Source organism: Triturus cristatus, chromosome 5_1 (genome assembly GCF_964204655.1).
Source record: "Triturus cristatus chromosome 5_1, aTriCri1.1, whole genome shotgun sequence".
Taxonomy (NCBI): Eukaryota; Metazoa; Chordata; class Amphibia; order Caudata; family Salamandridae; genus Triturus; species Triturus cristatus.
Genome location: NC_140587.1, coordinates 98133701 through 98152417, shown reverse-complemented (window position 1 = coordinate 98152417; position 18717 = coordinate 98133701). Strand labels below are relative to the sequence as shown.

The 18717-nt window shown below is 47.1% G+C and overlaps 1 protein-coding gene across 2 annotated transcripts in view; it reads left to right on the top strand.

Moving 5' to 3' along the window:
* Window positions 1–18717, top strand: part of MROH1 (maestro heat like repeat family member 1) — a 2508022-nt gene that overhangs the window by 1888975 nt on the left and 600330 nt on the right. For both annotated transcript variants that reach the window (XM_085604508.1, XM_085604507.1), the window contains one exon: window positions 1013–1178. In XM_085604508.1, coding sequence (XP_085460634.1) covers window positions 1013–1178 — 166 coding nt within the window. The remainder of the gene's footprint in view (window positions 1–1012; window positions 1179–18717) is intronic.

Here is an 18717-nt window from a genome sequence, read left to right as displayed (position 1 = left end):
TGCGCGCCAGAGGGACTTATATGGCTCCGCTGACGTCACAACCGGAGACAACCTCATCATCGAGTCGTACGATGCCGTCCTCCGGCGCGTAGATATACTGCTGAAACATTTCCTGGATCCAGTCTGATGCCTGGGGAGAATTCACGTAGTTAAGGAATCTGCGGCTAGACCATGTCTCTACTAGATAATATGCTACCGAAAGTAAGTAACTTCTTCAACTCCGCGCCTGTATCTCCAAACTATCCCCACTAGTACAGAAATAGTTAACCTTCACAGGATGTTCTTGTTTGTATCGATTTAGTGAACCATCAAGAGTCCAAAAAGCTTATCACTCTTAATAAGTGAATACTTAATAGTCCAAAGATCGTATTTTGTTTAAATAATCCTTTATTACTTTTGAATGCACCGTACACAGCCACCACGTGTTCCTGGCAAAAAACCCTTTTTCAAGGCTTAAAGATAGATGATGTTTAGATGGCCTTCATTTTTTTAAATATATTTCTTAACTGATAACTGGGCTATATTTGTTACATCATTTGCCTCTTTTCCGGTATCAGCAATAATCCAAGCACTTTTTTTCTTTCCCTTGAATATGTAATTTGAAAATCCCACCAAACACTTACCACACAGTGTTTCCTGGAAGAACATCAATGGGTAAACCTTAAGTTTTCATTCCTGGAGTAGTTAATGTTACTGCTGTTCACATTGACTTTCGAACTTTCATCAAGGGAAATGCATCACATAGGGGAGAGCTAGGATTACAGGTACTTAATATTTCCGTTTAGCATACTATACCTATTAAGATGAGAGTGATTTAGGACTAGATTCTTGATAAAGAAATTTCAATTTGCAGTATCTGAATTGGGGCAATACCATGTGCTTTTTCCTTTCTTTTGTCCTCTTTTTCCTCATGCTTACTTTGCATTAAGAAACAGTTAAATTGCAGTATAAATGTCTAGAAATTAATATTCAAGTTTGACAGAATTCATTGTTATCTTTTTCTCAATACCAGTGATACTTGTGTGCTGTGGAAAGCACTAGCAACAGATCCAAACTTGACCACCCAAGTCCTGGAGTTGCTGCTGGAAAAGCTCACCGGCGATGTTCCTTACAAAGAGAGCAAGGTTTCCTTACTAAGTAGCAGTACTGGACGAATTGCCACCGTTCAGCCTCTTGCTGTAAGTCTTTTTTTGTCTGACTTCTTCCTGTCACTGATGTTCTAAACTAAGCTTCTCCAATGAGTAACTTATGAACTACTGATAGATCTCCTGCTACTTATAAGTATAAGTAACCCTCCTTATACAGTAGTATAGAGCCCGACATAATAAACTAGAAGCTTTTGCTTGCTTTAATTATTCTGTGTGTGCCAATATTGGTACGTATGTTTTAAGAAAATAATGTGTGTATTTTCCGAGCTCATAAGCTGCTCTTTGGAGAAAACAGCTTCATTTGCGAAACATATTTGAAGCTGATATTTAATTGTTAAATCATGACGTGTTGGGAGATTTATTACTCGTATTGTTAATTCGGTCTCAAGGACACTGCAGAGGCTGTTAATGTATTCCCCAATAGTCATTTAACAGACAAATAATTTTTTATATTACTTATGATATCTGTGCCTGATTATCTGAGTTGAATTTAGCTGGTAATCTTGCATATGGTGACCACTAATGTAATCTTTTCTGATGTGGTCAGTATTACAACTCTAATAAAAATAGTAGCTCAGGATGATTTTCATGAGCATATGTGGGTCTTTTTACAGAAAAGTTTGGAGACCCCAGATCTATACTATCAATGAATTAGGACCAACATTAATTCTCTTAATTGTATAACCAGTATCTATTGGTGTTCTACAAACACCCTATTGCTGCATACTTCTCTGCCTTTCACGTGAGGCCACTGATCTCTTTTCTCCTTGGCCATGCTCTCCAGCTCTCTAATACCCTCAGTACTCATCTTCTCACATCTCGGATTACATGGGGCATTGTTTATTGTTCCCCTGGCAGTGTGCCAGTCTACCAGATCCCCACTATACAGAGAGCATCTCTGTGCTTTCAGAGCCAACACCACTGCGGGTCTGCTGATAGCACTGAAATGCCGAGTGGATAGCATATTAAATGTGTCTGCTCAACAGACTTATTTTTTTTCTGAAATAAAATTCCAAATCAAGAGTTTCTTATTGAAAAACTACAAACATTTAAACTGACACATTCTTCTCTCAATGCAAGGGCGTAATTTCTTTGGTTTCTTCTTCAGGACTGCCAAGCTTTCTCTGGTCGATCCCAACAGGAAGATTGCACATTGGAGTTGTGAATGGTCTGGTGTACGTTAACAGTCTTCCCTTTGGCAGACATGGTTTCTGCGAGCTGGGCCTGTGGAGACTTTGCCTTCAGAAACCAGGCATTTCCCTAAATCTAAATAGCAGGAAGAAACCGAGTTTGGTAGACTTCCTGCATCAGCCACACTCTAAATTTGGCCATGTGTTCTGGAATAAATGTTGGCCACTCCCACTAATCCATCTCATATATCCATTCAACTTATCTATCAAAGCATATTTCTTTTCTCTTTCATTTTCAGGAAACCCATAACTAGCACCTCTTCCCTTTCCACCATTCTACCCAATTCCTATTCTTCCACAAATCATTTGAAAGATTTGACAAACTCACCCAATATCTCTCAACCATCCCCACAGTTTACTTCTCCAACATTGTACCTTTTATATATTCACATGCTTGGTTCATTTCCTGTCATCAGGCTGGGAATCCTCTGTACATTAAAATAACTGTATACAGTGTGGAATGGCCATAAGCCTGAAACAACTTTGTATATTTAGTAACACATCCACGTCATTTGAAAGAACTCAAACTTCAGCCAATGAGATAAAAGCTTAAGCTTGCCTCCTCCCCCCAGATGGCACATAGCTTCGATTTCTACCACACGTCATGTTGTGAAGGGGTCCCTGGCAGAGCTCTGTTCTCACCTTGCAGTGAACCTAAAATCTGTTAATCTTTCTTGATCTGCCCTGGATTTGACATAGCCCTACCTTCAGCACTGCAGTGCTGTGAGCTGTTTTTAGAGAGTATTTTATTAAATTTTGTACCAGGAAGATTTTTCATACCCGACAGTCAACTGTCGCCATGGCTTTCCACTTGATCCGAGACGGCGCGGAAGGACGAAGCAGTGCGGCGGTGAAGTGAGCGGTAGTGAAGTGAGCGGCAGTCAAGGAGGCCAAGGGAAACGCTGCCCTGCTCACCATCTGTCGCCTGCTTAAGATTTGCGGTGTTGGCCGACCAGTTACCGCTCAGTTATCAGACTGCTGGAGACCGGGATAGCGCCAGCGAGATAGCGGCAACAGTCCTCATCCTGAGAGGCACCAAGGTACTGAGCGGTGTAGTGGCAGCCGGAGCTTAGAGCCACGGTAACCACCCGTCTTTGCGGAAGCGGGCGGCGTTAGGCCGGTGCGGCTTGCGAGTCGGTGTGGTCCTAATCATCCTGCCCACCCGCAAATCTTGGTTGCCCTGCTGTCATTGGGGGAGGGGGCATGCCATCATTGGGGGAGGGGGCATGAGTGTTCACTTTCAAACAGTGCCCTCTAATTTTCATTCTACCAGTGGTTTTAATGGCACCGCTCACAGCACGGGGGGCATAAGGCAGGGGGAGAAATCGATTTGGGTGATATGAGCAGTATGAGGCCGAGTTGAAGCCTCATAATGTCAGGACAGTATTAGAACAATAGGCTTTTTTGTTCTTTTGCTCATTTCAGCCCTCCCTCAAATCCTCAAACTTTCAAATTTTTAACCGTCCAGCGACCCACCAATACTGACTCCTGCTTAACCTGTTGAACCACATCGAAGATCTTTGAATGTGTATCGTTTGATTTCAGATACGTTTTCCTGTTACCTCTGAAAGTAATAGTAAGCGTGGTACGGGCACAGGTGCATGGCAGTCAGTCGGGAAAGGAACGTAGTTTCGTACAATGCCTGAAGGATGGCATATAAAAAACTAAGAAGCAGAACACTATTTATGAAAAGGTTAGGAATAGAACAATCGCTGAGGAAAAGCGAAATGAGATCAGCACACATCCGAGCATTATCAAAATCCCATACAATTACAGACTTTTTTCCTCCTTCAGTATCAACATGCACCAAGCTAATCAATTTGGACACTGAAGAAAAAGGAGAACAAAATAGCGTAGAGGAAAAAACGGAAAATAAGACAAATCAACAGAAGGCTCAGACTGATTCAAATGAAGAAAATAACCAGTTAGTCATTTCCACTCCAAAGGACCCAACTAGACAACATCAATCGGATCTTGGGAAAGGAAATTACATCCATGACTTTACACTACCGGATATAAGCATAAACCAAAAGTCACATAAAAGTGAGGTTAAGCACCCTAAAGAGAAGCTTGAACTGTTTAACAGCATCCTAAGTAACACTACAAACGCAGAAGATCATTTATCTCGCTCTCCAGTTTTTCCGTTTGTCTCCTGCCCAAATTGATTCTTATTGTAAACAAGAAAATCTATCAGGTGCCTTCTTTACCTTCCAAAAGATACTTGAATCCAGTTTACTCCTATTAGAGAAATCTACAATAAATATAGACCATCTACTAGAAATGCAGTCAACCGTGTTGCAATATCTTGTGGATCACCAAACTAGCCTCCCTGGCAGAAGCCTGCAACCTAAAACGAAATTAAAGGAAGAGCTAGAGATACAAAAAATAACTCAAAACACCAAGCAAATAAATATTCTGAATCAGAAAATAACATATACTGACTTCAAAGTAGATAAATCAACTAGAAAGTTGAGAAAGAAAAAGGAAAAGACAGAGATAAAATACTCTCTACAGAAACTATTCAAGGAGGAAATAGTAAGCCAAGAACAAACAAACAGCATTGACAAATGACTCGGGTGGGAAAACTCTTCCAAACTATCCGATCTTTAACTTTAAAAAGGAGTCAAACTATCAAGAACCAAATATAATGGATCCATCAATGGAGAAAAAAATCAAAGAGGGAGTCAGAGCAAAAGCCTTCTCCAATAAAAATAAAAAACATCTCAGAATGAACACAGTGACCAAAAAGAGAAAGAAAAGGTGCAAACGAAGATTTGCAAAGAAACAGATGCGGATAATAAAATTTGAGGGACCTAATGGTTTGACTGGTTCCTCTTGGAAAAAATCCACCCCGAGGTTGAGCTTCAAAATGGCTAAACTTTACTGTCATCAGTTATCACACTACAAGTTGGCGTTAGCTAGTGTGGAATATAAAGAATGCCCAAAATATTTGAATTTCACACTAGACCACAAGGTTAAGCGTTGCAATCTGATGCTAAGGCCGAAGATACTCCCGTTAAAAGAAGTAACCAAAAATTGGGGTGGCAACTTTCATAAAACAGGCAAATGTTATTTATGTAATGGAGGAATCCAAGACTTGGCACATGTTTTATTTGTCTGTCCAAATAGTAGTCTGGTTGAGGCGCGTTCATGATTTTTAAAACGTATCTGTATAAAACATAATATTCTTAGAAATACGGATCTGACTGAGATCATAAGAAACCCTCCTGATGATTTTGTCTGCTAAGATGTTTTTAACTATTTTAAAGTGTTATTTCTGCGGTTTTAGAGATGTACAAGCTAAAGAACAATAATCAAGTTTGCTTTTAAGATTTTTATGATATATTGTAATATAATGAGATTGGTAATTTGTACAAGTTATTTTACTATATTGTGGATCTCAGATGTTGTCTAAAACAATAAAATTTCATTTTACCATGGCTGACAGAGAAAAGAAATCTCTTTGCACATGCTCTTCATCTTGTAGACACGGGAAGATATATGTTAATATACTTAGTGTATGTTCTGCCTTTATCCTAATCATAAGACATCAAGATGTGAAGTATTTTACCACTGAGACTTTTAAAGACTGAAAAAGTAGGTTGGCATTATTTCTTCTGGCTAAAGAGAATTTCACCCTTTCTAAAGGGGATCCCTCCGGTTCAGGGAAGTATTCAGGGAAAAGTGCACCTCCAAGCACTTACACATAGGCAGTGCAGAAAAGGAAACTTAAACAGTATCCTGGACTGGACTTGTTTGGTACAGCGCTTGCAGCCATCTCATCAAATACTGGAAAGAAACTTTCTAAGCATTATAAGGATCTGCCAGTAATTGAAACGAGAACATCTTCTAAAGCCTTCAAAGTTATCTTCATCAACAACGGTTCAGTTGACTGCACCATCAACTGCAGCAGCGCCGTCAATGACTGGGATATCATCCACGACGACTACCTTGTTGATTACTCTGCTGTCGACGTAGAACCTACAGTCTACGACACCATTAACAGTAACCCTGCCATTGACATCAAACCTACTGACCGCAATACCTTTGACTGCAAATTTTAAGAAACCTGAGTTTTCAACATTGAAGGTGTTGAACTTTACCCCTGGTAAACTCCTACTGTCAGACTAAGAAGACGAGGCTAGTGATAATGCCACACAGACTGCTTAGAGCCTCTCACGATTAGACATAAGTTATGTCCCAGATTTTTGAGATGGAATGGGGGACAATCAATCCTAGAATGAGTATGATTATCAACAAGATTATATGTCTTCAGTCTCTCAATAGTCTATGGGGAAGAGACCTACTGGTAAATGCATAGAACTTGACTTTGTTTATGTGCCATTGGCCTTTTTGACTACGTTGCTGCGAAGGATGGAGACCTTTAATGAATTAGTGCCACAAAATCAGACTAATAATCCCCTAATAGGGTTACCTGCCGCACCACCTCCTCCTCCTTTACCAGTTTCACCACCTAAGCGACCATCACCATCACCTCTTCCCTCACCGGCAAAGGAGCATTCTGTTGCACGTAGCAGTATTACGTTTACTTGGATATAGATGAGGGAAGGTGATCTTCCTCAAGATTATGGAAAACAAGATGATGATAGGCAGAATTTTGATCTCCCAAGTGGGATGGATAAAGTCAAATACACAAGATTGGTCAATGATATTTCTAAATTCCATTTCTTAATGGAAATAGCTGCCTAAGAAATTCAACCTTCCAATGGAGTCTGTAGATCAAACCTGCTTTCCATACAGCTTCAAACCTATGGTGTCAGAGGGGCTCCTTGAATCGCGTTAACGAGGGTTTACAGTGGGGGACATGATTTCCCTGGGGTTGGTTTTCTGGCTGGCGATGTATAGCTGACAGTCGGAGTACTCAAAGGTATCTGGGGCAGGTAAGTTCCCTGAATTCAGAAGATAGGAACTCGATGGTGGTGCCCCATGTATCTGATAGAGACATCTAGCCGCAGATTCCTCAATTTAGACTAGCCCCAGGCGTGAGGCTGGATCCCAAAAATCTTTTTCCCCAGCAGTACCTCTGCACGCCGGGGGCGGTGGCGCCCGGCTCAGTCCTGACGTCGTTCACAGAAGTGACCTCCATGGAGCCATATAAGTCCCCTCCCTCCCCCCCATCCCCCCAAGTGCTGACGTCCGGTTTCTTCTTTTCCCAACACGGTTCCGGGAGAATGGGTTCTTCTGGCCTGTTTGTTTTCAGGCCTTCACAACGCCTTTTCGCATCTGGAACAGTGTGCGATGCCTGCGGGCTTCAAGTCGTGTGCGTCCTTATCGCAGCAGATGTCAGAGACGGATCCTTACGAGATCTGCATGTGGTGCTTGGGTGAGCACCACGACTTTGCCGAGTATGACGCCTGCCGGCAGTTGAAGCCAAAGGCCCTGCGGGAGCGATGGATGAAATTGATGTCCGCCCGTTTGTCCCGGTCAGAATCCTTGCGGGGCCAGCCTCCATCTCCAGCTGACGGATCCAAACGGCGCAGTGCTTCTTCCCACGTTGAGATTCCTGTTCGGGACAGGTTCCAGAGTCGTTCCCGTGGATGCAGCTCGCCTGTCTCAGGTAAGCACTGGAAGAAGTCATGGAGGTCGTCGACCTCGCATAAGTGTGACAACGGGCCCGCTGCTCCCGGTTTACACCAGATACAGGCCTTCAGGAGTCGGCCCCCGCCTACCCCCTGTTTCCTGGTGCTGTGGTGACTTGGATTCAGATGGAAGCCTATTCCAGGGCTTTGCAGGCCATCTTTGGGTCACCCACACTCCCTGACGTTCCTCCAGGCCCCACAGTGGGGGTAGGGACTCAGGTCGGGTGTTCCCCAGCAGGTTTGCCCTTGGTGCCAACCGAGTGCTTTGACTACGGTTCCGGGGTCGCTGCGAAATCAGGACACCACCTGGAGGGGCATCCCAATATGACGTCTAGCCCTCCTGGTGCGTCTTCGCACAGCCCTGTAGGGGCTGCCAGTTCCGGCCCCGGTTATGACACCTGGCCCTCCTGATGCGTCTGCAGCACGGAGCTAGACTTTGAGTCCACGTCATTCCTTCCCGCAGGCTCCTGCCGTGGTGGAGGCCAAGTCGATGCCTGTCTGACGCCGGTAGGACGAGTCCCCTTTAGGGGTCGACGACGTCGATCCGACGCCAGATCCGTCCCGACTGTTCCTCTGCTGGTGGAGGATGTGACCCCAGTGGGTTCTCCAACCCCAGGGTTTTTTCAATGCTCCACGTAGCAGGGGCCCACCGGGCCCTGGGCGGCCCATCACTATGTAGGGCCTCTGTCTTTGGGTGGACGGCTGCAGCCGTCCCCAACGGATGACTTACTGTCTCCACCTCGAATTGCAACGGAGGCTAGCGCAGAGTTTGCAAGGGCGGTTCACAGGGCTGCGAATATCTTAAATATGCAGCCGCCCTCTGTCTCCCTGCCTTCGGATCCTTTGTTGGATCTTGTCCACCAGGGTATGGTGGGTGTGGAACCCTTATTGCCTTTTGGCAGGTCACTGTACGATGTCCTTCTGGGGACTTGGGCAGGACCCTCATTGGGGGACCCCGTGGGTCGTGCTATTGCACATCGCCATCGCCCGGCTTCAGATGACCCTGTCTGTTTGTCCCTCCATCCTAGGGATCAAGGACTTGTGGTCCAGGCAGCACTACCTTCCTCTCCTCCTCCGTTGCTTCCTCCCACTCGGGAATCTTGGTGGTTGGAGTCGGGTGGCCACTCGGGAATCTCGGTGGTTGGAGTCGGGTGGCCACTATGTCTTTGCTTCCGCCAGCTTAGGCCTTCGGGGCCTCAACACGACCTGCATGTTTGTTTGGGCTGCTTTTGCCCATTGGGACTCCGTCAAACAACTTCTTCCCTCTTTGCAGGAGGGCCCTCGTGCTGACCTGGCCCGGCTTATTCGGGATGGCTGCGACATAGCACAGTTTTCTGTCCGGTCGGCCAGGGACACCACTGACTCCCTGGATCGCGCTATGGCCAGGTCAATTGCTCTGCGTCGCCATGCTTGGCTACGCGATGGCAGTTTTCCAGAGAATATCCGGGAGAGACTCTGGTATCTGCCCTTTGATGGAGTTCTTCTGTTTGATGAGCATGCCGACTCGGCGGTCTGGCACCTCCTATCTGGATTTCAATGACTGCCAGGTTTTTAGTCCCCTTGTTGGACCTGTGTTTTCATATGCAGAATTGTCACTGCATTTATGATTTCCTACTCTGGGTTCAAGACGTATTTTCCAGACTGGTTGTATGGCTGCTTGGCCGTTCTTTTTCTTTAAAAAAAATTGGTACAGCTGAGCTATCTGTTTCTATGGTTCTTTTTTACCTTTGCCTATGAGCTTGACTCAAGGGGTGTCCCTTGCTTTTTATAGGGATCTGACGTACCCTATGTGGGGTATTCGTTCGCTATTGTGTAGCTGCCCTTCCTTGCCAGGAAGTTTCGGAGGCTCGTGTGGAGTCCTCTGTTATTTTCTGTCCCTCTGGGGATTATTCCTGTGGGTTATGCTATAAGCATCTCCCCTTGTTCCATGCTTCCTGCTGGGGTGAGACGTTTGCTCTGTTGCGGCCCACGGACTAGTGTGGCCCTCTCCTGGAGCTTCTGTATTGCTGCTTACGGTTGTTCCATTGCACTCTCCTATGTCTGTGGGCACAGTCTTCTCCGGCTCATCTTTCCATCTTAATTCTCCCCCTCGCACTGTTGGATGTCTTGGGCGTGGGTGCACGTCCCTGTGAGCGCTGTGTCCGTTCTGCTCCAGATCGGTTCTTTTTGTGCCATTACCTGTGGGTCCACGCTTGGGTGTGTGCGTGCGTGCTTTCACGTGGGACCCGTGGTGTTCCTTGATCCACTGTCTTGGCTGTGTTCCCACGGCTCAGGTGTTTCTCCTCCTGGTCCCTGCTGTGATTTTCAGCGGATGTATTCTGTTTCCAGATGCTCTCTGGCATCATGCTGTCTATATACGTACTTTTACAGACATTTCTTTTCTGTGTGTTCCTGACTTCTTCCTTAGTGTGGTGGTCAGTATTCCCACCTGTATTGTGGTGGCTCGGTCCTTGCTTCCCAATCGAGGGGGTTGGGGTCGCCCTCCTTTGTGGATGTACTTGTATGCCCTGCTTCTTTTCACATCAGTGCCATTGGTACCTCTTAGGCGACTTCCTATTCTCTAGGGTTACTCTTCGAGTTTCCCCTTGGTTATCACTTTCATGACTTTTTCCTATGTCTCTATGTGCTCTTTATATGTCATGAGTTATACGCACGCGAGAGGGTGAGCATACATGGTTTTTCCTGCTATGTTTCTGGGAATTGTCCCAGATCCCTCTCTATGTCTCTCTCTCCCTCATGGGAGATGGCTTTGTGTGTATGTCCGGCTTGCCGGTGATCCTTGGTCATTGAACCGGTGGGTACGGTTCGCCGGTTTACTACATGTTAATGCTCCTGTCTTTCTCCGTCGGCGCGTATCTACTCTGGCTGTTACGTGTTGTTGGGATTGTACACTTGTGTGGTGGGTTCTCACGGTACACAAGGTCTGCTTACGGGTATTCTTGCAATCCACCTCTATGTATCTCCTGGTAGTCATTGTTTGTATGTCTCGGCATGGTGACGTCTGCTTCTGACATGTCATTTTTTGGCACCCGCTCAATGTGTATGTTCTGACTCTGTCCTACTGTTTAGTCCCTTTTCTGGGATTTTGTCTCTTGGCGGATCCTGGGATCATATATTCAGTTTCACTTCTTTTTGCTGAAGTTTATGGCATTCTGGCATTGCACACTGACCTTTATGGTTCTGTGATTTTGTTACGTCTCTCTGACGGATTGTGGTACCCTGCTTCCCTTGCTCATGCTTCCACACTGAGCTTCATGGGTCTGATGTCAGCTACGCTGGCATTCCTGTCCCCACCTTGTTCTAGTCAACAATATTGACGGATTACTTCCCTTGGGAACATGGTGGTTTTCAGTCGCAGACCCTCCTCCAATGGGGTATAGCTTTGTTATCTATTCTAAGTTAAGGAATCTGCAGCTAGATGTCTATCAGATGAACGAGTTACTTACCTTTGGTAACAATGCATCTGGTAGAGACACTCTAGCCGCAGATTCCTTAACGCCCACCCATCCTCCCCGTTCTGCGAGGGCCTTCCAGGTGGGGTTCTGCCCCCTTGCCTCCTTACAGGTGGCCAATGGTTTCCTTAAGGGGTACTCTAGTTCACCTGCCTCTGGGGCTTGGTGTGTCTTTCTGTTCTGGCACATTGGTTCTCCACCCATTCTCGTTTTGGGTGGCTAGATTACGTGCTTTTCAATGCTCTTCCTCCCTGGTTTTCTGTAGTGGAGATTTTCATGTTCATCCACTCTCCCTCCGCCCATTTCCTTGGGGTCTCCTTGTCTATGCTGCAGTCGATTGGGTTGAGGTTCTATTTGACTATGCTACAGTTCATAGGTCATTGTGGCGGGTGTGGTGAACGTTCTTTGTTGTTGCTCACTTTTAGCCACTCGCCATGAGTCATGTTGTTATAGTCTTGTGGTTACAGACTGTCTTCTTACCGTTCCATCCTTTGGTTGCGAACTGTCCTTCGTTTGTTATGACTTTCATTTCCAATGCTGTTGCCTCTTGGGATGAGGGGGCGCGGCTCTTCACCTGGGTGAGACTGTTTCTAGAGGCGGGTGCGTTGTTCGCTCCCTTCAGTCCCTTCAAGTGTTGAGTGCTCTGTCAACATGGTCCCTTCAAGTGTTGAGTACTTTCTTCACAAGGTAACGTTTCTCATCGTTCTATGATTTCTTGTCATGTTTTCACAGATTTTTTTTATTTTTTGGCACACTGTTCCTGTACTCTAACAGTTTTTGTAGTGGCTCCGCGTTGTGGCGCTGCAGAGTTTCATGAAAGAAAACTGACGTCAGCATGCCGGGAGGGACTTATATGGCTCCATTGACGTCACTTCCGTGGACGATGTCCGGACGGAGCCGGGCGACGATGCCCCCCCCCCCCCTTCCCCGGCGTGCAGAGGTACTGTTGAGGAAAATTTTCTGGATCCAGTCTGACGCCTGGGGTTATTTTAAGTTAAAGAATCTGAGGTTAGACTGTGTCTCTACCAGATACATTGTTACCGAAGGTAAGTAACTCATTCTTTATCAAACCTAGGTAGGGTACGAGACAAGCTTGCTGTGATCTTTTTCATGCCCAGCACCTCCCATATCCTATGCAGCCAGTCAAGTTTGGATGGAATTTCTTCTGTTCCCCAACGGGACATTAGTGTCTGTTTAGCTGCACCGAGCTTTAGAGTGATTGCCCTACCTCGGCATTATTTGAGAGGGTAAGTAATAGGGTTTGGAAGTCCCAATATGGTGTAGCTGGGGAATCTGGGTATTTCGATGTGGTGAATAGAGTCAATGTCTTGCAGTATTGTGTCCCAGTAGCTCTGTATTTTCGGGCATCGCCAGAGAGTTTGTGTGAGTGTAATAGGGTGTCCACATTTACGCCAGCAGAGATCAGTCCCCTCGGGCTTCCACCTTGCAGTTCTAAATGGAGTATAATACCAATAATGTACTATTTATAAAAACATTTATTTCCAGGCGGTGCTGCATGAAGAGGCCCTGGCTCTGTGGATTATATCCTGCCGCTCTTTAGGGGAAAATTCCCATTCCAGTTCAGATTCACACCTACGCTGCGCAGGGGTTTTAAAGTTATGCTTGGGTTTATGTAGGAAGGCATGGATATCCGCCAGCAGGCGCTTGTCAGAAGTGCGAGTTATATACCATATTTCAAATTTAGTCAGGGGACGGTTTGCGTGGGGTTGTATCTGAGGTTGCCTCCCCCAGTGGCGGAGCGTGAAGTATTGCCAATATGAATCTTTGGGGATTCAAAAGCCTGACACCAGATTGGGGAACTCCATGATCCCTGCCTCATCAAATAGATCCCCAATTCTTTTACAGTTGGCCTCCTGCCACTTCAAATATCGAGTCCCTTCCAATGCTGGGGGGGAAGTTTGGGTTGGGAATGAATGGGGTTAAAGGGAACATAGGGGACAAAAGGCCAAGGGGTTCCTGCACTTTGTCCCACGCCCCAAGGGTGGCTCTCAGTACTGGTGAGACATAAACTCCCACTGGCCGGTGACGTCTAGGGAGCCATGGAACCTTCCAGGTGTGCAGACCAGCAATTGCGCAATCAATAAAGCACCAGTGTTTCTCAGACTCCAGCTTGTACCACTCTATCATGTACCTTAGTTGCGCAGCTTAGAAGTATCTCTTCAGGTAAGGGACCCCAAGGGCCCCATCAGCGTGCCTTAGGTATGTTTGGTGCCGAGCCATGCAGGCTCTCTTGCCTTCCCATATAAAGCCTCCAATGAGGGGTTGTAGTTTCGCTAAGATACAGGGTGGCAGGCATAGTGAAAGAGTTTGCATGACATATAAAATGTGTGGCATTTTGACGGCTGCCAGCCTACCTAGCCATGACATTGCGTGCTTCTTCCAAGTGAGAAGTTCACAGCGGGTCTCCTCTAGAAGGGTTGAGTAGTTTGCCTTGAATATCTTCTCTGTTGTTGGAAAAATCTGTAACCCCAGATATGAGACGCCTCCCTGAGCCCACGCAAACGGGAATCTCTGCCTCAATTGTTCCTGATCAATTTTGGGGAGGCTCAGGCCAGTGTTTTTGGCATATTGATGCTAAATCCCGAGACCTTACTAAATGTCTTGATTTCCTCCAAGGGGTGGGGGGGGGGGGGGGTGCAGGGAGAGTAGCAGCTGCGTAGGGAAGAGCACCACGTCGTATACATACAGGGATATTTTATGTTGCCTGTCTCCCATCTGGATTCCGGTGACTGACGGTCAATTCCTGACTCTTTCCGCAAAGAGATCCATATAAAGCACAAAGAGCAGGAGTGAGAGAGGCGGGATTTAGGTTTAGTTTTAGTTTTTGTTTGACGGTTTGGTTACCCTATAAAGCGCCAGGACGCCCCTTTGCTGGGGCAGCTGTGCGCTATAAAAATACCAAATAACATAACATAACAAATAACATAACATAACATTGAGTTACACAAGGAACGATTTGAACATATACGGAGGGTTTGGCCTTATTGAACTTGTCGTGTGGAGAAGAGAGTTAAGGAAGCACTTGGACCTTGTCGACTCCCCTGGAAAGTATGAATGGGGGATTTCTGACGCGGTTCCCTACACAAAATATATGAGGCAAAGGAATACTGGGGTTTAAGGTAATGGGGATTTTCTGTGTTTCCTTCTCCTTCCTCACCCCGGATACGCTGCAGAAAGTACTGTATTATGAAAATCCTCTCTTTTTGGTGTTGTTTGATAATATGTGTAAATGCCAATAAAAAGAAGTTTAAAAAAAAAAAAAAAAGAGCAGGAGTGAGAGTGGGCATCCTTAATGGGTCCCCCTCTCAATCGCAACAGGCTGATAGTTTATGCCATTCACTCTTATGCGCGCTTCTGGGCCTTTATATATGCAGTTCACCCACTTCAGATATCGTTCCCCCAATCCAAATCTGCGGAGGACATGGAGTAGGTACGAACAGTGCACCCGGACAAACGCCTTTTCGACGTCAACCGTTAGGAGTAGCGTAGGCTGCTGAGTTTTATCTATTAGGTGGCAGAGGTGTCTCACTCCGTCACTGCAGCTGTGTTCTGGAACAAAGCCAGACTGGCCTGTATTTGCCAGAACCTGGTGGGCTGCCAAGACGCTGGTGAAGATCTTTAAATCCACGTTCAATAATGATATTGGGCGATAGGAGGCGCATTTTTTGTGGGTCTTTCTCGGGTTTTGGTATCACCACCACCTCCGCCATGGACATCATGGGTGCTAATTCTCCCGTCCCGCTGAAGGTACTGAAAAGGCGAACGGGGCAAAAGCTTTGTGAAAGTCTACTGGAAAGCCGTCTCCTCCAGATGCTTTCCCTAGTTTGAACCCCTGGATGGCTCCCATAACCTCATCCAGGGGGATATTCGCATCTAGGGCATCCGCATCGGTGAGGGAGAGATGGCACCGGTGTCTGGTGTACACAGTCCTTCACCGCCTCCGAGTCTAAGTTTTCCACCACATATAAGGTAGTGTAGAAGGTCTCGAATTCCGCTGCAATAGCCGTGTCACTGAGGAGATCGTATGCATGCGATGCGTAGCAAGTTTGTTTGGGCTCTCAGTAGGTGTGCTAAGAGTTTCCCGGCCTTGTTTCCCCCTTCCCAGTAGCGCTGCTTGGTGCGTAAGAGCGCGTATTCTGCCCGGTCGCAGTCCAGGGCCCGTAGCTGTTTCCGCACTACATTAAGTTGCCTTCTTGTTAGAACTGCACCTGTGCAGTTTCCTGACCTGAATTTCCAGAGCTTCTTTTTTGTCCCTTCTCTCTTTGTTCAATCTAGCTGCGACGGCTATGAAACTGCCTCGCACAACAGCTTTCAGATTGTCCCACACCTGAGGGAGCGTGACTGAGCCATTACCGTTGATTGTCGGAGAGTCACTAATAGTTGCCCATATATCAGTGATGTTGGTATCGTATGTGAGCAGTTTGTGGTTAAGTCGCCACGTCTTCTCTGGCTGTCCCTATCGAGACATCAGCAGTGTACTGCGTGATCTGGGGTGTGATCCAGAACAAGTCAACACGTGCATAGGTTTAGTAACTCGTTTATCGGAGCCCCCCCCCCGTCCAGTGGCTGCATTTGGCGTACTGTGTCCCTTAACATTTCCCACTGGTCCCACAATTCGAGCTTCCACCAACGTTGACTGTTACCCCACCATGGCTTCGTGTGTCCCCTATCCACCCAGTTGTTATCCGTTCCCCTCTGTGGTAGTGGTGGGTATATGCCCCGATAGCAAAAGAGGATTGAGAAGAGAAAGTAGGAAACACTGAGAGTAGAGAATTCAACAAACATATAGTAAGCACCTTCCAGTGGGCGCAGATTGCACTCTTGTGCACGGGGTCCATGTGTCCGGTGGCGGGTCATCGCATCAGTAAGGTGAGTACCCCCTACCAAGACCGATTTTTCTTTTGGCCTTGGGCCTCTCTATAGGTTGTTGCGGCCCATGAGTAAAGAAAGTGTGGTGTGTGGGCGATCATACATTCTGTATTTATCTGGAGTCCTCTCGGTTCTGAATCTTTCGGAGGAGGGCCTCCCTTTCTCTCTGGCTCTCTGTCGTGGAAGGTTTGGCAAATTTCTCCCGTCTGGCTCTTCGGCGTCGGCCCGGCTAAGTCGACCCATGTGCAGAGGGTCATCCGCTGACGACCCAGATGGGCCATCGTCCTCAAATTCAAGGCCCAGCACCTCCTGCACTTCTTTCAGGGAGCGTACTGAGTGTAGCACCTTGTCCAAGGCGAAGGAGAGCCTGAAGGGGTGTCCCCAGCGGTATCTGGTTCCTTTGTCTCGCAGGTGAGCCGTGACTGGTTTCAGGGCTTTACGTCTTTGGAGAGTGAGCGGTGACAAGTCCTGATAAATTCGAACATGAAGTCCCTCATAAGCAATGGTCGCCTTATCCCTAGTTGAGGCCACAATGATCTCTTTCTGCTGAAAAGAATGAAGGCATGTGAGGATATCCAGGTGTTGGCTCGGGTCCTTGGCAGGCTGCCCGGCATGATGCGTGTGGTTCAGGATGATGTATTTGTCTCCGAGTTCTGGTGCAGCATGTCGGAAGAAGCGGCTCACCCAGTCCTCCAGCTTCACCCCTTCCATTCACAGTGGTACGCCTTTGATCCAGATATTAGATCTCCTGGAGCGATTTTCAAGGTCCTCAAGGCGGAGTGTTAACTCCTCATTCTGATGGATACATCTGCCAGTGGATTCCTCACCTTTTGAATTACCCCTGTGCCAGCATTCCACAGAAAAGTTTTCCTTAGCTCTCCCACATCGACGAGGATGTCATAATAGCACGGCTCCGCTCGCCACTCCGTATGACGTCACCGGAGCCAGATACTGTATCCACCAGAAAAAGCGTTACCGAAGGTAAGTAACTTGTTCTTACGGTCTCGGAGCTCTAGCAATTCCCAAGCCTGTTTAGTGATCTCTTCCTCTCTGCGAGTGCCATTTCCTCTCTGCGGGTGCCATTTCTTTCCTGTGAGTCAACCCGATCTACGATTTCCTGGATCTCCACCCTGATCTGTTTAATATTGGAGGCAACATCCTGTCTCAAACCTGCGAAGTCATCTCTAAGCGTACCAAATAGGTGATCCAGGAATCCTCGGTATGTTGTTCCATGTGCTCCATGTTCTTCTCCTGCAGATGGGGGCCCCTGTTGCTCAGCCTTCTTGGTGCCAGGCTTCTGGAGGAGGTCTTTGATTGTCGGATCCTTCCGTGCCTGATGTGTGGTCATGTCAACAAGCGTGTCGTCGCTGGTTTTCAGGGAGGCCACTATTTGTTTTTCATCTGGGGTCTCTGGCCTAGGAGGGACCCTAAGTCACTCTCTCTCCCTTGTCTCCGTGTTGGCACAGCTCTGGGACCACTTTCACCTTCGCTCACCGCTTGTGCTGCTTCTCCGTAGACCTAGAGCAGTGTATTCTCCATGTCGATAACCCTAATGGGGCCACCCGGGGTCTGCCGCCTACACCCTCAGTCGGTTATGGTTAGGCCCAATCCGGCCTCGCAGCGGGACCCACTTGTCCAGCAGAGCAGCGTACCCGGGCAGCCGAGGACCACCATGGATCTGATCTCACCGCTATTAGGGCGGGAGCATTCGGGATGAGCTGGGGGGGCCCGTCCTATCCTCCTCCATATCCAAATCCACTCTCTTTACAGGTGTCAGCTGCTGGTAAGGGGTATCGGGACCTGGTGTTGGGAATGGCCACGTAGCAAATATCAGTCGCCCTTGGATTTGCTTCAATTCGGCCTGAAGGCCTGGCCCGCTCCCCGCTACTTTGGGGTTGCAGCCTTCCTGGGCCCAGACTGCACTTCGAGCCCCGCCTTCTAGCCGGGCGCTCTCACCTTGGTCAGGTCGTTCCCTGGCCCAGTCCTCAGCGACGGCTGCTGTCTCCAGCCATGGCAGGACCCTCCGATGGCCTTCGGGCTTGCAGTTCTTCCGAGCGGCCTAGGCCGTTACCCTGTCTTCTGCCTAGGCCGCAGTCCTTGTTCGCGTACCTGTACAATAGAGGATTGGTCGCAATAGCAATCAACACTTCAAGGTAAACATACGAAGAAGGAAAGAATTCACAAGGACCTAGTCATAAGTATGCAGTAAATGCCCTTTTATCCTCAAAGTCAAAAAATTGTTAAAGACATCACAATTGTCTATCCACTTTGGAAAATGGTGCTAAGGGTGAAAAAAGGTAATGTGCTCGTGGTAAACGTGCGATTGTGGGGGTTGAAAGAAAAGGAAAGGTAATGTGCCATATATACATTATATTTACATAATGAGAATGTGTCTAGCCTACAGGAGGCAACTCATTTATAGTAACAACATAGCAAT